Source organism: Molothrus ater, chromosome 2, assembly GCF_012460135.2.
Source record: "Molothrus ater isolate BHLD 08-10-18 breed brown headed cowbird chromosome 2, BPBGC_Mater_1.1, whole genome shotgun sequence".
Taxonomy (NCBI): domain Eukaryota; kingdom Metazoa; phylum Chordata; class Aves; order Passeriformes; family Icteridae; genus Molothrus; species Molothrus ater.
The window spans coordinates 115145192-115170435 of NC_050479.2; the positions used below are offsets into that span (position 1 = coordinate 115145192).

Below are 25244 nucleotides of genomic sequence, written 5' to 3' on the forward strand. Positions count from 1 at the left end.
TTTTACCTCTGCCTCCCCTACAGGAATATTTACATGGCGTAGGATTTGGTAATCCCATTCCCATCCTTTTCAGGATGCTGGAATTGACAAGGCACAAGGCTTCTGAGGTCTCCTGATGGGATACTGGCAAAGGCAGCAAAACCTGCAAAATAAACCTTTTGGCACCAAACTAAACAGAACCAAAGGTTGAGGCTGGGTGCTGGGAGAAGACTCTTCCCCCACAAGGTGGTCAGGCACTGGACAGGCTCCCCGGGGAATGGTGACAGCACCAAGCCTGACTTCAGGAAGCCTTTGGACAATGCTCTCAGGCACATGGGGGGTTTGGGGGTGTTTGTGCAGGGCCAGGAGTTGGACTGGATGATCCTGATGGGCCCATTCCACCAGGATATTCCATGACTCTGTGACAACACACCACCACCATAGGAAATCAGGCTAGGCCACCCTGATTGTGCCTGGAATGGGAAGAATGCTCTTCCTCTCTCCAACACAGCTCATCCTGACCTTTGTGGGATGTCCCCTGCAATTCCCCTTACACAGGGGTTTCAATAAGAGCTGGGATGAAAAACCTTGAGAGAAAGCCTTCACCACAGAAATGATGTGATGGAGAAAAAAGAAACCCCAAGAAGCACCTTGAGTTTGAACAAGTGGATCAAAAGAGCAATTTGCTGTTCCTTTAGAACCACCCTGTGCCATATATTTTAATACACATTGCAATTGTCCCCATGAAAATCTGTACCAAAGGCAACTTTACAGGACTCCATGGCAGCTGCTGGTTTCCCAGAGCTCTGCCAAGGAACATCGTGGTGAAAAACAAGAGTTGGGTCCAGGAAAAGCCATGCTCGGATAAAATTCAGGAAAAAAAAAAAAAGAAATCAAACCCACAGGACTTTCTGCAAACTAAAGAATTCGTTCTTAAAAAATGGGGCATGAGTCAAAAGTGAAAATGCAATTTTTGGCAAGGAGTACTCAGAACCCAAATCCTCTTGTTATGTCTTGGAAGACAAACTCACACTAAAGCCACAGCTTAAAAGAACAAGCCCAGGGTCTCCTGAAAGTCCTTAAAAATCAGACTTCCAGAGGGTGTGTTAGAATTGGTTGAAGAAAAAAAAGCTCATTCAAATGCAAACCTCAGAGAAAAAAAATGGGGGAAAAAAAAGAATTTTCATTTTGAGGTGAGAAATTATTTGTCAGGCTTTTTTTTACATTATTCTGCTACAAAAAAAGCAAACAAAAAAATTCTTTTGATTATTTAACTTTCATCAGTTGAAAGATACTCAGAAATACTAAAACAGGGGATCCATTAATTTTTGTCTATCAGGGATGAAAAAAAAAGAAGGAATGTGGTCCATTTCTCAATTCCACTGTGCCAAGACAGGCCTGAATCATTACACTGTGGCCATGTTTATACTAAAACTCTTCTTTTTTCACTCAGAACTTGGATTTCCACACCCAGTAGGCAACAGCTTATTTTAAAGTACATTCCAAGCTTCCCTCAAACAGTTCCAGTCAAAACATCACCAGATTTTAATTCCGTCAAGAATGTGAGCATCTCATTAAAGCCCTGCCTAATTATAGGTAACGTGCCCAGACCACAGATTCTGTGGTATCTTTATATGGAATATTATTCAGAAGTAACTGCACCAACTTTTCTCAAAATTTCTGAAATTTCTGCTTACTTAGTGTTACAGCAAAGAATTGTGTGTCCTCAACTAATTAGCAGAGCCTAGGAAAAAAACTGAAAGCACAAAATAAAGTCACAATAATCACTGGTGGTGAGAAAGATCAACCCAGGAGGAAAGAAATGTCATCAGCTCGTAAGAAGATTGGAAGTTTTAAAGAAATAAATATTCCAGTCACACAAAGGAAAGCCTCCAGTGTGAGTCAAACCCAGGAAAAATAACGTTTTGCACATTGTTTTGGGGAATTTTTCTGATTCTTCTGCTGCTTTCTACTTTGGCAGGTTGCAGGCTTCAGAACCTGTAAGCACAGCAAATCACTCTGCTCCTACTGAAATAAAGCCCCAAACACCAGAGGCAAGGATTGCATCTGCTGAATGCAGGGAATGACCTTGAGGGAAAAAGGAAGGACACATTTCTCAGCAGGATAAAGGGGAAAAAGAGATGGACCTGCTCGTGGAGAGATGAATTTTTTAAAAAGGGGCTTTATCAGATACCACTAGCCAGAGGCAAACATCCTCTGCAGCCCAGGTTCAGGAATACCCAAATAAATTGCATTCCCTGCAGCTGGAGACTGGAAAGAACAGGAAGAAAGGTAAACTCCTCACCACCACCGTGCCTGGGGGCAGGAAAAGCAGAGATTTCTCAAAATTATTCAGAATCTCTTACGGAATTCTAATACGTATGGCTACACACACACGTAAATACATATTATTTGACAGCTTTTTTCTCCATCTGCTCCTCCTTCCACAGCTCCACAAGGCTCTTCCCTGACACAGAATCTTTTAAGGGATCCTGTAGATTTGCTGTATTTAAAACTGGAACTGCTGCTGGTCTCTACTCCAGATTCAGCCCCAGCTGCCATAAACCTTATCAGGAACCTGCCAACACAACCAGCCAGATTCCGGGAGCACAAATTCCACCAGGGAGTACAAAGTGTATCCAAAAGCAAAAGCTTCCACAGAGCATAATTGAGCACAGAAAATGACATGTTAAAACGAGCAGGAACTGGCTGGCTACAGATGTAAATTCATTCATACTTTTACTTTCTTTTTTTAAAGATCTGCGCTGCTCGCTCTGGCTTGTTATGACAGGCTGAGGAGTTAAAGGAGTTCTCTGTCCTCATCCTGAGCACAGAAACACAAATCCTGCCCTGGAATTACTGCTTCCCTCACAACTTGCAGGAGGGACAGCCCAGCAACAGCAACCAAGACTGGGAAGGGCTCACATTGGGAAGGAAGAGCCACAACATCTCCTCACTTGGCTTAATACATCTTCAGTGGCTCTGCTGCACATTAAATAGGAAAGAATCTTAGGAATAGAGAATAATTAAAATTCACAAGGTCAGAACTGGATAAAGAAAGGGAGGAGATGAAGCACCTGGGAGGAAAAAAAACCAAAAAAAAAGAAGTTGACAAATTGGAAGGGAGAAGGGATTGTCAGGAGGCAGAGCTTTGGAGGAGAGGGTGGAAGATAGAAAATCACAGAATATTCTGAGCTGGAAGGGACCCACAAGGACACCCCACAAAAGCAAGACAGCAGCAGAAGGAAAGTGAATAACACAGAGAAATGCAGCTTTATCAAAAAGAACGTGTCAGGAGGCAGAAACCACAAGGACAGAAGAGGGAAGGAAACAGAAGGAAGTGTTTGTACATAGATGCACATCTCTGTCAGTTGCACAAGTAGATGGTGAGCCTGTCTTTTTGGCAATTCCTTTTAAATTATGAATGAGGAAAAAAAAACTGAAAAAACTAAAATCAGGAGCCAACAAATGAAAGGACTGTATTGTTACTCTTTCTCAGCCAGAAATCAGGCAATCTTTACATCTCATTTCAAATGACTTAAAAGGATGAGGCAACGTAGATCAGCATATCCAGACAGCCAAAACGAGTTAAGGCTTAAATGAGGTGAATTTTCCAGAGCTGTAACTCACAAAGCAGCAGCTGTGCCTTCCACAGGGGCATCAGGCTGGGCTTACACAGTGACTTTAAACCCGTGTGAACCTGGGCTGCTGTTGAGCATCTTTGCTCTCCCTCTCCTCCCTCAGGTACTCATCATTCCTCCTCCCTCCCCTGCCACACTGCACCAGGGACTGGATTTATCACAAAACCTGGGAGAAAAGCCAGGGAAGGTTGATTTCAGGTGGGGGAGCTCCCTGATCCACAGAACCCACCCTGTGCTGCAGCAGAATTAGCTGGGCCAGCAGACCTGGCCCTACGCCTTTAGTCCAGACTAAAGTTAAAACAGACACATAAGCACAACTTCATTCTCTCTAGCAAAACACAAATGTGAAGAAGTTTTAGAAAGGACATCTTAGGATACCTCAGCAAAACCTGAAAAGGCCTAACAAGTGCTTTGGAAAAGCAGACCCCAAGCCTTTGAAAAAGCAAGGCCCAATGTTTGATGTAAAGCAATTATCACTTAATGAGTTTATAAAGTCTGTAGCACATAAATACCTCACAGAAATGCCAAGTTGAATTAAAATGTGAATCATACAGAGTTCTTTACAATTCTGCAGGCACTGGTACACACACAAAAGGAAAGCATCCCTGCGTCCCAGCAAACCAAGAGCATTTGCAGACCCTGGCTGTGACTTACTTACTACCATCAGTCAAATAAGGCAATCTTAAAACCAAAATAAAATACATGAATATTGCTAAAACCTCTGATAAATTCAGCCATTCGCAGCCCAGCAAAATAATTAACTCACTGCCTAAAAGCAGCCAGCGTGGATGGAGTGAAGGACTCCTTGCCATAACTGTTGAAGGGTTTCTAGATCACAGGAACAAAACTTACATTTGCCTGTCAAGGAAAAAAAAACTTTTTCTCCATCCCAGTGGCAGAAAGACAACCTTTTTTATGGTAGTGCCAACACAGATCACCCACATGAAGGCATGACATAGCTTTAGTGAGCCACAGAAGATAAACACATGTCATACCTAAAAGTAAGCCAAAAGACCCTAAAAGCATCCTGAATCACTTGTTCCCCAAATTCCTCAGTCACTGAGCATGAAGAAATTTAACAGACGAGCCAAACAGATATTGTAAACACAGAAATGTATTTTTAAATCTATTTGCTAACACATTTCAAACACGTTCTTTATTAGAGTCTTGTCAAGTCATGGAAAAGAGACTTCAGCTTTAGTGCTACTGAGCTTCCACAGAGGAACAATATAGTTTGTTAAGACTGAAATGGACATTTGGTATTTTTAAAAATAAATACTAGAATTTTACATAGTGTCAAAAGCTATCAAAAAAAAAAAAAAAAAGGGTAGTTAAACACATATACCTCAACCCTGACCAAGAATCCCCAGTTTTGCATAAAGATATCAAAGCTGCTGGTACTGCAAGCATGCTTTATGGGCTGGTAGGCTGCCAAAAATCATCTGCTAATACACCAGACAATAGATGTATTCTGCTGGAGAACTTTCTGATCTTTTCCTCCTATCACTTCTCTTTAGTTGCACATAAAACCCAACCGAAGCGATACAAAAAATGTGATTTGAATGCTTGCATTTATGTGCCAACAAACCAAGCAATTATTCACAATAAAGTAACTTTTTCAAACATGCATTTTTAATCACTGGATTGCAAGCTCTGATTCAGTGTTTCCTGTTGCCATTGCAGCACTTCAGTTTCTGGAATTCTGAGCACAAATTTGTGCTCCTGCAGTGCCCAAAAGCTTCAAAAACGCTACCAAAGGACCCAAACTCTTCTGAGCCTTGATAAACAAATGGCACTGTGCTCAAATTCCACACTTTGGGATAACAGCAGGGGCTTTCTGTGAAAACAAACCTTCCTCACAGAGACAAAAAGATCCTGTGTATGGTTCCAGCTTTCTGGAACGCTCCGGAACCACGGTGGCTGCATATCCTGAATCCAGCCATAAATGACGGGATATTGGGGTGAGGCTGACACCCAAATTCTCCCAGGAGCATCACACCCTGACCAACACCATAGAGGCCCCAAAGCTCCTCCCTTCCCAATCCAAAGGCCTCTGCATCACACACCAAGATCAGGGCTTGCTCAGCAAATGCTTTTAACCCCAAATTCCCTGGTTCTGATTCTCTTATCTGATATTTGAGCAAATCACTGACAGCACTGAGCTGTCATACCCCATCTCATCATCCCACTCTGAAAGAATGTTTCATCTGTAAATCCACACAGCAATTCTGCAACCAGAGTGCTGAACACACTCAGTGACCACAGGAGCGAATTAAACATATTAACCCAGCTTCCTAATCCCCAACATTAAAATTCAGAAATTTAATTAACTGCAGAAATTAAATTACATTAAAGGAAGATATTTTAAGCTGGCATTTTCACGTTTTCCTGGGTTTGTATCTACAGGCTTATGACATCTTTCAGCAGAATACAGGCTGAAGTGATCATAAGCTCCTGAAAAACAGCAAGTGCTAACAAAACCTGGGCTATGGCAGCAGTACCCAGCCTAGATGCTCTAAAAAGAAGTTTCCATCTAAGGGGGGGAAATTCCTTGGATCAGTCTGTTACTTATTACTCAGCATTTGTGAGTTACACACTCCCCAGAATAATCTTAATCTGAGGAAATGAACGCTGTGATCTTTCCCATAGGAAAAAAAGGAGTGTTTCAACACCCAAAAATACAAGGGGGAGAAAAGGCTCCAGCCTTGACATTCTGATTTATGGAGGACACTGATAAACAGAACTTCATCTGTCAAAGCCAAACACTTGCATTTAATATACAAACATCAAGCAGGAAATCTCATTTAAATAATTAACATGTGGACTGTCCACTGCCAAAAAGAGCAGGGCAGCAATGGACTTCTGCTGAGTATTTTACAGGAAATGGAATGATTAGTCCTCCATATGATGCCAGGTACCCACTTCCACCATATTTTGTTAAAAGCAAACCTTTAATTTCAGGAGAAGCAAATCACATGAAGTTAAAGGAATAATGAAACCCCCACAACTGATGTTGTGTGGATTTTCTCTATTGTTTTGAACTCATGCAGAGTTTTAAATTATAAATGCAGATATCTTCTTGTAACTTTCTGCTAAAAAAATGCAATCTGCTTGAAAGTGCTTTTCAAAGCTATCTCTAGAGAGACATAAATCATCAGTGCCTTTAAAATATTTTAGTAATTTTAGCAGCCTTTTACAACTGGTAAATCAAAGTCTCAGTATATTATGTAAATAAATATTGCTGAAAAGACCAATGCTTTTTGGATGTTGTTTGTGAGTTTCTTTTAACATTTCCCCCATTGAAAAGAAGAAAAAAAGGGTTTGTATTGTGTTAGCTCCAGTTATAATTTCCAGCTGTGTCAAAACTTTAACAGCCTAAAAGCAGGAAATCCAAAGAGGAAATTCCATCGTCAGTTCCTGAATTTTGTAACTCAAATGTTCTTCCAAAAACTGGACCTTAAAGGAATTTTGGTAACATTTTCTGTAGCCTTACCTGATATCTTCCAGTAGGTCACATTCTGCCTGATGCTTGGCCTGAAGTTTTGTCATCTGCTCAACCTGAATGTTTTTCAGCTCTTGTGTAACTTTCACCTATAAAAAACCCAAACAAACCCAAGGACCATTTATATTTTCTACAGTTCAAATCACATTTCAACAAGAAAACAAACAAACAAGCCCAAGGACCACTTATATTTCGTGTCGTTTAAGTCACATTTCATCAGGGAAACAAACAAACCACTTATATTTCCTGTCGTTTAAGTCACATTTCATCAGGGAAACAAACAAACCAACCCAAGGACCACTTATATTTTCTGTAGTTTAAGTCACATTTCAACAAGAAAACAAACAAACAAATTGGGAAAGGCTTCAGAAGGTCGGATTTACATTTTTAGTACTGTTGTAGTTTTCCTTTGAGCCTTGTGATCCTGCACAGCCAAAACTGCAATACTTTGGGAACCTGCTCCTGGCAAGGAGCACCAATGGCCCAGGTACTGGGACCAATTTGATTTTGGAAGGCAACCTTGGAATTGTTTTGTTCTTGTTTTTTATTTAAAAAGAGGTCTTGGTATTTAAGCCCTCTAGTGATCACAGGGAATCCACATATCGGCCTCAAAAATGATCACCAATATCTCTGAACACATTATGCATTCATGAGGACAGAAATGCCAAACTGTTACTGCAGAGGGAAGAGAAATTCACAGAGGAAGAGGGCACCCATCTCCCTCTTCTTCACTAGCCAGGCAAAAAAAAACCCACCAAAACCCTAGATCTTATCAGCTTCCCTATTTTAACTCTGAAAATCATGCCCCAGCAACAAGCACCCTTTAATCACAACATCACATAAAGACAAGTTTTTCACATGATACCAGAAAAATAAATCACATGTATGCCCCTGAATTCAAGCAGAAAAAGTGTCTATTTTTAATGTGAACTTTCAGCATTTTTTGTTTTATCTGTATATAAAAAAAAAACCCAACTCAAAATAAATAAACCTACACGACACAAGCCAGGTAATGGAAATAAGCTCAAATGAAATAGTACAGGCAAAGCAAATGAACGTAAAATGAATAAATTAAAACTGAAATAATTGAAATTAAATTGGTTTTGTTTGACAAAAGCAGAGTCAGCCCCTAAAATAAGAGGCTGTGAGGCAGGAATGAGAGACCTTCACTGCAGCTGCCTGCCAGGGCTGCTGGGGAGCTCTGGGCATGACAAGGGAATCCTGCTCACGTTCCCTCCTCTCCTGGTCACTGTGGCAGGGCTTTGCCAGGTGCAGAACTGGGCAATATCCTCTCCCCACGGAGAAATCCCACATCGAAAATCTCCATCACAGCCAGAGCAGCCCAAAGCGGGACATGGAACAGGCACAGGTCTCAGCCCCACGGAACTCCTGCCCGCACAGGAGCAGCCTCTCCATCCTCTCCATCCTCTGCACAGCCCGAGCACTCCGCACAACCCCCAGAACGTGCCCAAAAACCACCACGGAGCAGCTGAAGGCAGCCCAGCTCTCGCAGATACCAACCTGCCTAGCCAGACAAGCCACACGGGGCACAGCGTTTATCCCAAATTTCCATTCCCGCTTGCCTCCGCTGCCACACCAGTCCCCCCGGTGGGCAGCGCCCCACATGCCCACGGACCGCAGGGTCACCCGAAGAGCCTCCCCGGCGCATCTGCAGCTTGTTCCCATCGCACGTGGGAACGAGTGGGAAAACGCCGCACAATTCCGGCTGCCCCTACTCCTGTGTGCTCCTGTGTGCTCCTGGCACACGCCGGGACAGGCTGCGTCCCTGGATCAACTCCAGACGTGACCTTCTTCCCCAAGACAACCAACCCCTCGCTGCTGGCACCAACGCGCCGCGAGAGCCCCCAAATTTCCCGTGGCAGCACCCCACAAGCTGCACGACCTCCACCCCTCCGTGCAGCCGAGCCCTCCGCAGCCACTGCCCCCCTTCCCAGCCCTCCGTGTCCCCTTTGGAGAGCCCCCGCTGGAGAGGGGGGTCCCTGACGGAGCGCTGCCCCCCTGCACCTCCATCCTCGCCACCGCGTCCCCATCCCTGCCCTGTCCTACCTCCCATCGCATCGCACCCCACCGCCCCTCCGTGCCCAGTCCCCAGCACCCCCCGATATCTCCCCAGGACCCACCTTGCAGGGCCACCCTCGCCAAAGCCCCCCCGGCCCCCAGCTCGCCGTGCACCCCCCACTCCCTTCCCAACATTCGCGCTCCCTCTCCGAACCTCCCCGCAGCCTCCCCCACCGCACAGCCCACCCTGCGCCCCCCTCCCCGCGGCCTCGGACCCCCGCATCCCCCCGCACCCCAGATCCAGCCCCCCGGAACCCCCCTCAGCCGGCCCCCGGCCCCTCCGCCCTCAGCCCCCCTGCGCCGGGCGGGGGTCGCACCTTCCTCGGCGGCGGCTGCATGGTGGTGGTGGTGGTGGTGCTGCGCTGGGTATCCACATCAATTCCCTCCCCCCCGGCAGCAGGATGCGGCCCCCGCTGCAGGAGGAGGAGCGGCAGGAGGAGGAGGAGCGGGCAGCGACCGTCTCCCTCCCGGTTCGGGGCGAGTCCCGGTCGGCGGGAGGAGCGGGGAAGGAAGGGAGGGATGGAGGCGGGGAGGGATGGCGGGGGGAGGCCGCCTCTTCCTCACGGGCAGCGGAGCGGCGTCCCGGCGCTGGGGAGCGGCGAGGGAAACGAGGCGGCGGAGGGAGAGACTTCGGGAAAAGACGTGGTGGGGAGGGAGAGAAAGAAAAAAAAAATAAAAGGAGGAAGGAAAAAGAAAAAAAAAACAGAGAAAAAAAAAAAATCCCGACGCAGCGAGAGGCGTGCGGCGGCCGCGCGCGCCCCCCAGCGGCCTGCCCGGGGCCTGCGCCGCCCCCGGCGGCCGCCATGGGCAGGGGCGGGGCGGGAACGCCCCCGGCGCGCGCGGGGGGTGCGGGGGCGCGCGGCGGCCGCGGGGGGGCGCCAGGGGGCAGCGGCGGGAGGGGAGGGGAGGGAGGGGAGGGGGCGCAATGGGGACACAATGGGGACAGAGTGGGGGTACAGTGGGGTGTGCGAGGGTTTGCACGGGTGTGCACAATGGGGTGTGCACAATGGGCGTCTGTATCGGATGTGCATGGGCTCTGCACAATGGGATTTGTATGGGGTGTGTATGGGTGTGCAAAGGTGTGCACAATGGGGTATGTAAGGGGGGCTATGGGGTGTGCACAATGGGGTGTGGGTGGTTGTATAGGTGTGCACAATGGGGGCGTGTATGGGGTGCAGAATGAGGGTGCAGGGCTGTGTAGGGAGTGAACAAGGGGGCACACGGAAGGTTTGGGGTTTGCAGAAGGGGGTGCACAGGGTTGAAGGGGTTCACACAGAAGGGGTGCACAGGGACAGGTTGGGATGCTGTTGGGGTGCTCAGGGGTGCAGGGAGGTGTGCCCAGAGGAGTTCAGTGCCCTCCCTGCACCATCCAGTGCAGGATCCACATGCCGGGATTGGGGCGCAGGACACAGCTGGTGGCACTCAGGGGTGCTCCACGGCACAAAGCAGCCATCCCCTTCCCCCCAGCACTTTCCAGGCTGCCCTAACAAAGCTGGGCAGCAAGGGCTGGACTTGAGCTGAAGCACATGAGGGAGCATCACCCCTGACAGCAGCTGGAGAATCCCTTGATGGAGAATCCCAGATCCTGGTGCATCCCAAGGGCAGCACACTGGGAAGCAGAGACGTGGATGTGAGCCTTTGCAGGGGGTTGCTTTTGACCAAAGGAAACTAAAACAAAGCTGAACTCTTGAGCATTGCAGATGCAGAGAGCCCAGGAGGCAGAAGTGTTGCTCCCAGCCCTATCATGTTTTGCTGGGTGTGAATTAAACACTCCTGATCAGAAGCATTTTTGGGGTTTTAACCCCCATCCCCTGCACTGAAATAAATTCCTGGCCTTTGCTTATTAGTTCTGCTGCAACAAAATCTTTGAAATATTAACGTGCATTTGGCTGCTTCCCTTAAGCAAATTACCAGGGCAGTTTGCAGAGCATCAGGCAATTCCCATCATTGCATTTTCCCAAGTGCTCCAGCGGTGCTGCTGCTGCTCCATTGCCGGCTCCTTCATTATTGATGAGCTGCTTTGCTCCAGCTCCCAGAAAGTGACCCCTCGCCTTTAAAGATGCTTTAACCACCTTTAAAACTAAAATGCAACTTGAATTCTGCTTTCCCCCTCCAGCTACTAGTTTATTTATTGCTTCTAATTAGTCTTAACTCTTTCTCCCTGGGAAACCTGAAATTGTTAGCGAGACCTGGCACAGCAGCAGATGCTGTGAAAAAATATTTCATCTCTCTATTAGGGCTGCAGAGGGATGGGATTTGCAAGTGCAGCCCTTCATGGAATCATGGAATGGTTTGGGCTAAAAGGGACCTTAAAGCTCATCCAATTCCACCCCCCTACCATGGGCAAGGACACCTTCCACTAGCCCAGGTTTTTAAAAAATCGTGCCCAGATTTCTGCATGCAGGACTGAGAAGCATTTTAGGCACCAGGCCTACAGGCAGATGGATCATCCTCCCTTATGATGCAGTTGTTTTTCCACTATTTGCTTGTATTCTTCCATGAATAATTATGTTTTATCTGTTTGACCACAGATTCCCTGAAGCCTGACTCATGGAGTGCTGCAGGTTCGACGTGAATCCTGGAGGGTTTTGCATCTGGGATGATAAATCCTGATGGAGATGCCTCTTGTAGCTGCCCCTGGCTCTTCCACATCTTAATAATAGTGCTGATAATAGGGGAGAAAAAGGATGTGAAATAAAGATTATCAAAAAGTCAATAGTAGAAGTGTCTAAGTGCTGTATATTTTATCAAAATACTTGTTTTCACAGTGTAATTGTAGTTCAGCTTATCCTGTGCCTTTATCCCTTGATTTCTCCTTTCTTATTGCAGGACTTGAAGGCAGTTGAGTCTCATGGAATTCCAGAATGGTTTGGGTTGGAAGGGACTCTTAGGGATCATCCAGTTCCATCCCCTGCCATGGGAAGAAACACCTTCCACTAGACCAGTTATTATTTTATATTTTATCGACCTTTATTTTACCTTGTTTCATTTAATTTAATTTTTGTTTTATTTAATTTCATTTATTTTTATTTCATTTTATTTCATTCTATTTCATTTCATTCTATTTCATTTCATTTATTTCATTTTGTATGAAGGAGGGTGCAGAATACAGCCCCAGAGCAATGCACATCTCTCAGGGAACCCTGACAGAGATGAGACATCAAGGCTGGAAACCCCAGGAGCCAAATTCCAGCTGATAGGGACAACCCACAGCTGAAAACAGCAGCTTATTCCCTCATCCAGAAGAAAAAAAATAAAGAAGAATTTAGCCATGAAAGCAAAATTTGGAGAGGAGCTTTAGGGAATGGTGCTCCCTTGATTCCCATCCTCAGGCGAAGGCAACACGTTGGATCCCGGCTCCCAGGCGGCTGATGCCTGTTCATTCTTCACACCTGAATTTAATCCCTGCAGGGGTTTAAACCTTTTCAAGCACAAAACCACGATGTGTTGGAGGGTTCTTGGCTGCCAGGACGCGCTTCCGAGCGGAATCCAGCGAGCTGGAACTCGCGCTGGGCCCGTGATTAACGCACGAGGCAGCTCCGGCTGCCGGAGCCTTGGCACAGCGGCTTCTCCAGACACGGATTTTGCCTCCTGGGTTGGCAGGAGCGCTCCTGGCAGAAGGGTTTGCTCACCAGTAGAGACTGTGGAGGGAGGGGTCTGACAGCACAGCAGCTTCCTCCAGGGAAGTCAGCTTTTAATATGGAATGTGTGATATTTAATTGTAGCAAATATGGATGTTTAGGAATGTCATACAATCCCAGAATGGTTTCGTTGGAAGGAATCTAAAAATATCTCATTCCACCCCTGCCCATGGGCAGGGACACCTTCCACTAGACCAGGCTGCTCCAAGCCCCAGTGTCCAGCCTGGCCTTGGACACTTCCAGGGATCCACAGCTTCTCTGGGCACCCTGTGCCAGGGCCTCCCCACCCTCATAGCCAGGAATTCCTTCCCAATATCCCATCCATTTCCTCTGGCAGTGGGAAGCCATTCCCCCTTGTCCTGTCGCTCCATCCCTCATCCAAAGTCCCTCCCCAGCTCTCTTGTATAGGAATATTTATTTTGTGTCATGTGTGGATATATATGAATGTATAAGAATTTATTTTATAGGAATATTTACTTTGTGTTGTGTGTGGATATATATGAATGTCTAAGAATTTATTTTATATTTAAATGAATATATAAGTAATGAAAAGCTTAATGGATATAATGATTGAGAGAGACATGCACATAGAGAGAGGCATTGAGAGAGACACACATAGAATCAAATTCATTTATATTGGAAAATTCATCTAAGATCATATATATAGATAAGAATAAAATAATGAAGAAAAAAAAAGAAAATTAAAAAGTGAATAAAAGTATAAAAAATAAAGAAAGGACAAAATTATCTGGAACAATTAACCATAATGTCCATAATGTTCCCGACCACTCCCAGGAGCAGGTAAAGCCAGAAATTGAGTTTGACATTATCTGACATCCACAATTCTATTCTGACTGTTTCTTCAGGGCCTTCAAAGCTCATGGTGGCACGGAACGAGGTGTTTCCAGCCTTCCTTCCCTCCTTCCTTCCCTCCATGAAAAGCAAAACATCAGGCTGGGGCCGGAGCCTCCAGGCTTTCCCCACGCGGGGGTGCCATGGGGATGCGGATCACACCGATCCTACAGCCAGGGGACAGGTGACAGCTCAGAGGCTGGCATTGCTCACTGCCTTTTGCCAGGAAAGGAAAACATCAAGAACTATTAAAATATAGAGAAAAAGAGGCAAGAGAACACATGGGTTGGGAAGGGCAAGATTCATAAGGCATGCAGGAAGCACGGAATTCTACGGATGGGGGAATATAAGTTTCACAGGGCACGATGCATTTTCCCCCATGCACAGAATTCCTTGCTTCATTTAATAGGCTGAGGAAACCTCGAGGGAGCTGTCGGGGAGCCCCGGGGATGGAATCAGCCTCCTCCAGGTCCCAGTGGGGCGGGAGGATCCTTGGGCAGCCAGGATGGCTGCGGGGGGCTGGAGGTCTGGCCAGGCTGGAAGGGAGCCCGAGCAGCCCTGCCAGGTCCTGCTTGGGCCTGTTCCACCACATTTCGGGGAAGGCTGGTACACCCAACCAGCTTTGTTCCCCTCTCCCTGCTGTCCTGGCCTCTCCCCATTCCTCACTCCTCATGTTTACCATACCTGCAGGGGTGAGCCTGGGATTAATTTCCATGAGAACACGTTGCAAGTGTAAATATCTCTGAGCAGGGACGCTTGGCAGCTTTATGGGGTTTCTCTTCCTCCAGGAACTGGCAGCTTTCCTGCTCTTTCTCAGATTGCATGTGACCAGATGTGAACACATCTGGAGCAGGACTCGGTGTCTGCCCTTTGTCCCATCCCAGTGGGGCTGTCCAGTTTCCAAGGCTATCCAGTTGCTTCTTGGTGCTATGAAATGGATGTGATGATATAAAACTGCTGATATAAAGCCCCATCCAACCTGGCTTGGACACTTCCAGGGATCCAGGGGCAGCCACAGCTTCTCTGAGCACCCTGTGCCAGAACCTCCCCACCCTTATTATAAAAACTCGTATCTAAACCAAATCTCCTCTCTTTTAGTTTAAAACCATCACAATAGGCCTTGCTTAAAAGTTTGTCCCCATCTTTCTTACAGTCCCCATTTGATTTCCCCCACCTTCCTTGGGAGTACAAGTTTGCCAGACTGACAAATTGCACTGCAAATTGGCTCTGGCCTTTTGGAGATGGCTCTGGCCCCAAAAGTCTCAGTGTGTGCAGGTCCCAGAGAGCTGCTGCTGCCAGGAGCATGTCAGGATGAGGCTGTCCAGTGGGCAGTCCTGCTATAAATTCCCTGCCTGGTCGTGCGTCACCTTCACCGTTTCTGTCCCCTTCTCTGTTAATGTGTAACCCAAAACTGGCCAGGGCACATTGCTGTGATCCCAGCATTATCTGTCCCCAGCCAGGGCCATCCCTGCCTGCTCCCACTGGGGTATTTTTATCTGCAGGTGGATGGTGTCGTGTGAAGGGCAGCGGATGGGGAGGGCTGAGTGTCCTGGGTCCTTCCACTGGATCTCCTGTAAGGTCTCCTCAGCCTTCAGCCTGGAGAGGAGAAGGCTCCAGGGACACTTTAGAGCCCCTTCCAGTGCCTAGAGGGGCTCCAAGGGTGCTCCAGAGGGACTTTGGACAAGACTTGTAGTCATGGGACATGGGGGGATTGTTTCCCACTGCCAGAGGGCAGGGTTAGATGGGATTTTAGGAAGGAATTCCTCCCTGTGAGGGTGGGCAGGCCCTGGCACAGGGTGCCCAGAGAAGCTGTGGCTGCTCCTGATCCCTGGAAGTGTTCAGAAATGTGTAGATGTGGCACTTGGGGATGTGGTTTAAAGGTGAAAATGGTGGTGCTGGGTAATGGCTGGACTTGATGGTCTTGCAGGTCCTTCCCAACCTTAGAAATTTTATATTTCTGAGGTCTCTTCCAGTATGACCCATTTTGTGATTCTATGATCCCTCCAGAGCAGCTGAGAAAAATTCTGTCTTGGACAGAGAGTGAATAAGTACCTGAAGAGAGTTAATTTTCTACAAAAATGTGTCTGAGAGCAGTTTTGGGCACCAGGAGTTTCACAGGGCTCAAGGCTGTTGTGTGGCTGGCAGAAGATGTGGGGAGCCCTCCTCCTCCTCTTTATTTACAGCAGCAGAGGGAAAGGGATTGCTGGATTGCTTTCTGCATCCATGGTGGATGTCAGGAAGGACAGGGCACATCCAGAGCAGATGTGTGTGGGTCAGGAATGCTGTGGGAAGAGCTGGCTGACCTCCAGGGCGGGAGGAGGATGGAGATGCCAGCCCCAGCTGCTCCCTGCCCTTATCAGAGCCCTGCTCTCCCTGGGGTTCAGCTGCACAGGGACTGTATCAGCCCCCAGCTGCTGGGCTGGACAGGGATGGCTCCTTCCCTGTGCTCCTCACTGGGCCACATCCCAATCCAGCCCTGGTTATCAGCACCAGCCATCCCCTCCTCCCTGGCACTGAGTTTCTCCGGGTGCTTTCTCATGCAGGCACCTCCATTCACCCTGGCCAGCCTTAAAAATCCCTTTTCCACTTCTCTCCCTGCAGCCAGGGAAGCAGGGAAGAAGCAGCTGAAGAAAAGCCCTTTCCAACCTCAAACACTCCCAGCTTTGGGGCCTGGGAGCTTGGCTCTTGTTCTGCCAGGGGGAATTGCAAACCCTGGGATCTGGATGCAGCCTCAAACCACGGAATCACAAAATGCTTTGTGGAAAAGACCTTAAAGCTCATCCAATTCCACTCCCTGCCATGAGCAGGGACACCTTGCACTAAACCAAATTGCTCCAACCTGGCTGGCCTTGTAAACTTCCAAGGATCCAGGGGCAGGCACAGCTGCTCTGGAAAACATGTGCCATTCATGGTGAAGAATAAAGGTTAAAATCCTACACAGATTCCCTTTTCCCAGCAGTCTTTCCAAACAAAAGGTGTCTCTTTCAAGTCTTCCCTAACACTAGGTGCCTTTAAAGGAAACAGAGAGGAAGCTCCCAAGAAATCTCCTTTGGAAGGAGGCTGGACCAGGATGAGGAGGGAGCTCCTTGATGCAGACAGAAGGAGAAGAATGTGTGGCCTTAGAGGACACCAGCCATGGAGATCTTGGAGTCACCCATCCTCTGCCAAGGCCAGGAAGGAAGTGAAACTGGACACAGAGCTGAAAGTGTGGCATGAGCCAATTTCAGCACTTTTTTGCCCATTCTGTGCGTGGCCTGGCATGTTCCAGAGGGTGGGCGTGGGAGAAACGTGGGTTTAGAGCTGGACCTTCACACACAAAGGGGAACCAAAACTTCCTGAATGAAGGAGAAGTGGTGGGAGCAATGTGCTGATGTGTCTCCAGCTGATTTAATTCCTATTCCTCTCTGTTTCCCAGAGATAATGCCCTGGGCTGCAGCATCCTGCTCGCTGAAGCAAGGTGACCACAGAGCTCCATCCTGAGGGCAGAAATGGTTTATCCCTGCTGTAAATGAGCAAAGACACAGAAATCAACCCCACTCCTGCCAGTTTGCCTCTTCTGCTGCTTGTTTGTGCCAGTGAAATGATGTTATTTTGGAGGATGAGGCTTTGAGAGGTGAAAAGTCCAAAGTGTGAAAGAGCAAAAAAGGGCCCCAGAGATTTTTATTCTCCTGGAGCATTATGGCTGTAATTACCAATCAAAGCATTTTAACAACAACTAATCCCCTAATTTAATATCCCAATGTAAAAAATGGAGATCTGTTGAGTGGTTTGAGTTTCCTATGAGCTTGGATTACTGTTTTCAGCCTGAGCACCAGAAAGCAGCAACAAACCCCTCACAAGTACAAATTCAGTGCTGGTTTCTCATCAAAAGGCAAAGAGCCTCCTGTGTTCCTCCCAAAAATGAGTTTGTTCAACCCTAGTGGATTATCAGCACTGAATTAGGGCACAAAATTTAGTGGTGAACACAGAGGGTCAGGGTTAAAGGTTGGCACAATGACCTTAGAGGGCTTTCCCAACATTAATGATTCTGTGATTCTTAATAATCAGCTGATTATTTAGAATCACAGAATTATTTAGAATCTGCTGATTATTTAATCTAAATACTCAGCAGATTCTGAATAATCTCAGGTGGGCTCAGCTGAGCTGGCAGCTGGGCTTACACATCACCTGCATAAAACCAGCCCCCCTCCACTATGAAGACCTGTGAATTTCCAGCCAAAATTGCTTTTCCTGCTTTGAGGGCATTGCTCCTGCCCTGGGAAAGGCTCTTTTTCCCCAGGAACAGCTGATGGGGAACAATGGCAAACACGAGAGCCGTGCCAGGGAGTGAGTGTTCATCTCTGAGTCACAGGGGAAATGAAACAAGAATTTGTGCCGGCTTTGAACTCCATGAAATACTTAATCCGCTTGCTTTGCCCATCCACAAATGCAGATCTTAAATCTGGAAAGTCCCAGCACTTGGAGGCATGAACATGAGCTTGGTTAAGCTTTATACTGGCCCTACAGAGAGAAGATGCCTATCTGGGAATGTGTGGCTTAAGAAAGCTCAGGAGAAGGGCTCTGGAGCCAGACTGGGAGAGCTGGGGGTGGGGGAGAGGAAAAGGTTCTGGGGAGAGCTCAGAGCCCCTTCCAGTGCCTAAAGGGGCTCCAGGAGAGCTGGAGAAGGCCTGGAGGGACAGGACACAGGGAATGGCTTCCCACTGCCAGAGAGCAGAGTTAACTGGGACATTGGGAAGGATTTGTTCCCTGTGAGGATGGACAGGCCCTGGCACAGGGTGTCCAGAGAAGCTGTGGCTGCCCTTGGATCCTTGGAAGTGCCCAAGGCCAGGTTGGGTGGGGTTTGGAGCAACCAGGACTAGTGGAAGGTGTCCCTGCCCATGGCAGGGGAGGCACTGGATGATCTTTGATGTCCCTTCCCACCCAAACCATTCCATGATTCCATGATCTGCCCAGCATTTGCAGGAGCCAAACTGCGCCACCAAGCCCCAGATCTCCCGGGCGTGCCCTGGATGCACCTAAACCGTGCAAAATAAGGATTTTCCACCCTTGGTGCTGCTGCTGACTTGGCAGGCATGCTGTGCTGCCCACATTAGCTATTCTGCAGACTGCCAGCAGTGCCAGGCAGGGCTGGCTGTGCTGCAGAGCCCTCTGAGTCATCTGCTGTGCCACGCTTGGCGTGCCCCAGCTCGGGCTGGAACGCGGCACCACGCGGAACCCTCGGAGCTGGGAACGCCCTGGGCAGCCCTGGGACAGCACCTGGGGTGCACATCAGTGTGTGCAGGACAGGTAACTCCCTGGCTGCACAAGCTCAGGTGAACTTTGTTGGCACAGAGCACCTCCGTGCCCCAGGTGAGACGGATTCGGCAGCTGAGGTCGGGAAGGAAGCACTGCCTGGGAGTGCAGGATGTGGGAACATTTTTTGTCTTCTGAGCATCCCCCTTCCCTTACAAAAGGCATTTCCCAGGGGTAGGCTGTCCCTTGGACCATCCTGCCTCTGATCTCGCTGAGCCCTTTGCCTTACCCATGTTTTTGTCAGCCCCTGTGGCATCCCCTCATCCCACTCCTCCTCAAGGGTCTGCTCACTCCTCACTGGCATCTAGGGACACCAGGTGACATCAGGATGTCACTGAGAGGATCAGGGACATGGCCTAAGTGCTGTCCTCCAACAGCAGGAAGTGACTGGCAGCTGGAGGAGGAGGGATGTGAAGGGTTAACCCAGTGCCTGGCTGTGGGCTGCTGATCCCAGACATGCCATGTCCCACTGCAGGAGATCCTCTCCTGCACAGCTCCAGGGAGTCCTGGAGGGCCAGGACGGGCTCAAGAGCTCTTTGAACAGCCTCCATCACTCCTGTAACCACCTGCATGATGGAATGGGATTGCTCAGGGAGTTTGGGAGCAGAACAAGCTTGGGGAGCATGGCTGGTTGAGAGAGGCAGGGATGACGGAGGAGCTGGGAGGTCCCACTGGGAGCAGGAAAATCTCCATCCTTGGAGGCAGTCAAGGCTGTTCTTGACAAAACCTGACCTCATTGAAGGTCAGGCTTGGAGCAGAGACCCCCCCACCTCAGTTACTCTGAGGAGGCCTGGATGTGGTGCAGAGCTCATGCCCCAGTTCCTGTGGATGCTGGTCCCATAATCCTGCCCTGTATCCTCTGTCTCACTTTAACCTCTGTCTGCCATAGGCAGGGACACCTTCCACTGTCCCAGGCTGCTCCAAGCCCTGTCCTGGACACTTCCAGGGATCCAGGGGCAGCCACAGCTTATCTGGGCACCCTGTGCTAGGGCCTCCCCACTCTTACAGGGAAAAAATCCTTCCCAATAACCCATCTATCCCTGCCCTCTGGCAGTGGGAAGCCATTCCCTGTGTCCTGCACCAGGACTGAGCCTTGCTGTCACAGACATCTTTTATGAAAAATCCTTTCCTTAGGACTTTTCCTCCTGAGAAGCTGAGGGGCCTCAGGAACAAAATGCAAACAATGGTTATCTGCTGCTGTGGAATGCAGCAGGTGGATCTGTGATTGGCCCATGTTGGATGTTTCTAATTAATGTCCAATCACAGTCCAGCTGGCTCGGACAGAGAGTCCGAGACAGAGCCTTTGTTATTCATTCCTTCCTATTCTATTCTTATCTAGCCTTCTGATGAAATCCTTTCTTCTATTCTTTTAGTATAGTTTTAATATAATATATATAATAAAATCATAAATCAGCCTTCTGAAACATGGATTCAGATCCTTGTCTCTTCCCTCAACCTGAGACCCCTGTGAACACAGTCACACCTTGCCAGAGCTGCCCACTTTTCCCCCTGCTCCCAGCTGCTGCCATGGCTCCATAGCCATGTTGGGGCAGGAATCGCAGAGCCAGGGTGGTGAAGAGGGTCACCCCTGTGCTGGGAATGGCCCAGCCCTCACTGCTGGCCCTGAGGGACTCGGGAAGAAGCAGAGCATTGTAGCACTGTAGCATTGTATCCCAAAATAGCAGCTTCTTTACAAGGGAGAAGTCCATGGAGTGCCAATCCTGCCACAGGAAGGTGAGTGATTCACTCCTGTGTGAGCTGGAGGCAATCCCTCTCCCTGGTGATTATCTATCTGCAGAGAAATCTCCATCCACTTCCCTTGGAAAATACCTGCTCCCGAAATTATCTCTGCCTGGGGTTTTCTTATCAGATGATCTATTTGTTTCAAAAATCACAGAGCCCTGGGGGCTCCATCTGTGGCTCCAAAACTTTGCCGTGGACACCCCACGGCTGACTCATTGAAAGGGACAGCTTGGGCAGTCCCCACGCCTGGAATCATCAGGAAACACCTGCAGGCTCTTGGCTAAGGGAAGAGTCTTCCTCAGGGGGTTTTCTAACCAGGAAAAGGTAGATCCCAGTGACACTGAGACTCTCTTGGTGCTGCATGAGCCTGTGGTTCTGTTTTATTGACAGCTGCCAGCCCAAGGTGAGTGCCATTAAAGGTCACCAGCTGGAGGGTTCAGAGCCCAAACACACTGGATTTCATGGAAGTTCTTGTGGAAGCCAAAAGAAAGGGATCTGACCTTCTGCTGGCCTCAGCAGAACTCCCCATGACTCCCCCAGTCTGTGACAGAGACCCACAGCTCAGGGCATGGAGCCACAGGAGCCAGGTCATGATGCTGCTCCATCACTGATGTGTTTGGGATCCTTGGATCAGAGTATGACAGGATAAGTTGGGCTGGAAAGGACCTCAGGGGGTCTCACTCCAACCTCCTGGTCATGGCAGGGGCAGACCAGGTTAGGCAGGGCTTTATTCAGCTGGGTCTCAAAAAGCTCTGGGGACAGAGGTCACACAAGCTGTTTGTGGTGGAACATTTTCCCTTATCCTCAGCCTGGAATGTCAGTGGTGTCCATGCCAGCAGCGCTGCCAGGATAACCAAGACTTCCTCAAAGAGGTCTCCCCATCACAGGGAGAGAACCAAGGCAGCAGTTCCAGGGAGCACCACCATCACCTCCCCTGGAAAAGCCCAGGAGCAGCCCTGGGAGATTTGGGCAGGAACCCTTGTGTTGTCCTGAGCTGCTTTGTGCACATTTGGATGCTGCAGGTTTGCTCCATCCAGCTGGGAAGATGATGCTGGTGTGAAGGTTTGTCTCTGCAGAGGGAGGACACACCGCAGGTCCCACTGTCCATCCCATCTCCTGGGCCACAGACTCCTCTTTCCCTGGGGATCATGGAATTTCTGTTCCCCTTCCCTCTCTCCTTGCCCACACATCCTCTGCTCCTTAGGCCCAACTTATCCTTCATTTAGAGAGAGTCTCTCTGATTTCATTAAGCACTCAATCACTCTCCTCTTGTATTTAACTTGGAAACCCTTTCCTGTCATTCCAGGACTTGTTTGGACAAAAACCAAGTGCAGGACCAGCTTTAAGATCTGTCAAGCAAACTCGATGCCTCCAAAGCTTGTTGTGCAAACTTGGACTTCCCAGGACCGCTTGGCTGAGGGCTGGGAGCAGATTTACATGGAATTAACCATTTGACACGGGGGAATTGGCTTCTGTTTAGCTCAGCACTGTCCTTAGCTCCTGGGGGTGTTTGAGCTGGTGCTGGTGACAGGCCCACTCCTGGCCAGGGGATCTCCAGCCCTGGGAGTGCACACCCAGCATCCCAAGGCTTTCAGTCCCAGCAGGGATCCCAGGCCAAGGAGGCGGCCTGAGAGACTCCGGATTAATCTCTAGAACGTGACCTTTCCATGCTGGGAGTGGTGGGAGAGATATTTTAACTGCAGTGGCAAAGGTCCAGAGGAGAAACACCAGCCAGGCCCTAGATAACAATATTGGCCTCCTGACAAGGACTCCTCAGGGCTGGGCTCTCTTTTTGGGCTGGGACCTCTTTTGGGCTGGGACAAATCCATGTGAGCACAATTTCCCTCCTTCCCTCTCTGCTCCAGCCAGGAAAACAGGGGTGGGTCATTCAGCACTCCTGAGCCCACTTTGGGTCTAATTGGTGTGTTGAATGAAAAAAAAAAATACAGGAAAATGTGATTTAAAAATAAATAATGATGATGGAGAGGGTTTTAAAACAGAGAAGCTGAATTGCATCCATCCTCTGCAGGGGGGTTTTCCTGCCCAGGGCAGTGCTGGAATTCCCATCCCTGGAAGAATTTAAAGCTGGGATGTGGCACTTGGGGACCTGGGTCAGTGGTGGCCTTGGCAGTGCTGGGGGAATGGTTGTACCCGATGGTCTTTAAGGTCTTTTCCAGCCTCTATGATTCCATTGTTTCCATTGACAGTCAAAGCAGATCTAATGGTTTTTTTTTTCCCAATAGGGCTTGTATCCATGGGGAAGCTGCTAAAGGATGACCTGAGTGTAGGAGGACATCACCAACCTCCTCCCAAAGGGCAGGAAGCAGAATGGGTCACCCAGGGACATTGGGAAGGTGTGATGGTGCCCTCCCCATCCTCACCCATCCCTCCCAATCCCCACATGATCAGTTTGGGCTCTGAGGAGACACTTGGTGTGATTGTTTCACCCATTTGAAATGAATTTCAAATAAAATTGATCTGAATTTAATTTAGATGGACATCTCCAAGGGGGCTCCAGGCATGGGCTGGACTCACTGGGGCTGAGCTGGATAAGGATCACCCCCCTTGTGTGGCACCCACAGGGAGGAGAGGCTTTCTGGGGTCCAGGGCCATCCCTGGGGGTGTCTCTGAGGGAATCTCCCTGAGGACACAAAGGTTGTTTTGGAGCAGAAGGGGAAGGAAGTGATTTCAGAAGTCCCGTAGTGAGAACAAGTTTGTGTTTTGGGTTTTTTTTAAACAAAGAGGTTCCAGGGTGGGACCCTGTGCTGGTCTCCATGGTCTCACTGCTGGGAGCTGGGAGCAAAAATAACAGCCCACAAAACTACTGGAAAATGGCTTTTTCTCCAACACCAATGGGAACTTGCTCCTGAGCCTCTCTGGGGCTTTTCTTTGCTGTGGATTTCATGAGGATCAGGTGAAAATTGGGAGACATGGGGTGCCAGGGGGGCCCTGCCACTCCATCCCTTGAACCAATCTGCAGCTGGAGTTAATCCATCGTGGTGCCAGGCTGTGCTTGACCCCCTGGCTGAGCTGCTGGTGGGTCAGCCAAGCTGTAACCCCACAAAATTTGGGGGTGATTGGACCCCACAATCAGCTGCCCATGCCCATTAAATCCCAAGTTGCTGTCAGGGTTCCAGGCACAGCTGGGGCTGCTCCTGCACAGCTCCCCAGCAGCTCTGCAAATAGAGAAATGAGGAGAAAGGAGGCTTTTTCAGGAGCCCCCAGCACTATTTTAGGCCAGGACCATTACGTGGATGGGTTGCTGCTGCCGGTTTCAGGAGGATTTGGTTTGAGGAAATGTGTTTACTTGCGTTACTGAATGCCAGGATCAGTGCAAAACCTCCTCCAGCAGCAAGTTCTGTCCTCCAGGACACCTCTTCCAGCAGCTCCTGCTGCTTCAGCTTGCTCAAACCCTCTTGAATAAGACCTTGAATGGGTTTGTTTGCTTTTTTTTTTTTTTTAATTTTTCTTATTTACTATTTTCGAGGCAGTCCCAGAGGAAGAGGAAGTGTCATGAAATCTGGCAGAAAACTCAGCATCTCTGCTCCTAAGAAAGCCATCAATGGGGCCAGCAGAAGCAGAGATGACCCTACCAGAGCTGTCCTCATTGAGTTTTGTGATTTTTTTTGTGACCCCCCCCCCGTCCTTCCCTGCACAGGCTGCAGAGCAAAACCAAATCTGGGAACCCACAGCACACACAGCCCAAGCCTACGGGTTAATTTTAACACACCTGCCCTGGTGTGAGGTGTTTTATTTATTTATGGTCTTCCTAAAAGCACAAACACTTCTGGCCACAACAGGATGCTTGTGTTTTAAGGCCTGGCAGGCAGCTCCTGCTGCCTGGGGGGTTTGGCAGCACCCCTACCCCTCTTTGCAAGCAACATCCTGAGGGGAAAAATGCACTCAGGAGTCTGAAAACCCCTCCAAAAACCTGGTTCGTGCAGGAGCTGGGAGGAAAAGTGAATGGCAGCTCCATCACCTTCCTGATGGGGAGGAGGAGGAGGAGGGGAGAGACATCACATGCGCTCAGTGGGGAGGAAACGAAAGCTGGGCTAAAATAAAAATCCCCAACCGCTGGTGGAGAAGAGAAAATCCACACCCAGATGGCCACAGCCACAGATCAAAGCCCTCCCTGCACTGAAGCAATGTGCTCAAGGCTCTCTGCCTGCAGCTGCTTGCCCCAGAGAGCACCACATGCCTCAGGTCTCCTCCAAATTCCCTTTTCCTCATGCAGCACCAGCCCCAGACAGCAAAGGTCCCCTGTGCCCTGTCTACATCCATCTGTCAGTTCCTGTTCAAGGGATTAGTGGGAAAAGGGTGGAAAGGGGAGGAAAGTGTCTCTCTGTGCTCAGCAGCCACCTCCTGGGTGCTGCAGCCTCAGAGGGGGCAGCAGGACATTCCCCCAGAGGGATGGACAGAGGGACAGGCCTAGACCTCAGGTTACACTGGGGAGGTTTAGACTGGATATTCAGAAAGGTTCCTTGACTGAAAGGGTGGTCAGACACTGGAACAGGG

General features: G+C 48.9%; 1 protein-coding gene across 2 annotated transcripts in view; it reads right to left on the reverse strand.

Annotated features, from left to right (window-relative positions):
* The window catches only part of FCHSD2 (FCH and double SH3 domains 2), a 120596-nt gene extending 110997 nt beyond the window's left edge, over positions 1-9599 (reverse strand). For both annotated transcript variants that reach the window (XM_036404254.1, XM_036404253.1), the window contains exons 1-2: positions 9519-9599; positions 7114-7211 (exon numbers count right to left, since the gene is read on the reverse strand). In XM_036404254.1, coding sequence (XP_036260147.1) covers positions 7114-7211; positions 9519-9539 — 119 coding nt within the window. In that variant the 5' untranslated portion in view covers positions 9540-9599. The remainder of the gene's footprint in view (positions 1-7113; positions 7212-9518) is intronic.
* Positions 9600-25244: the final 15645 nt, after the last annotated feature.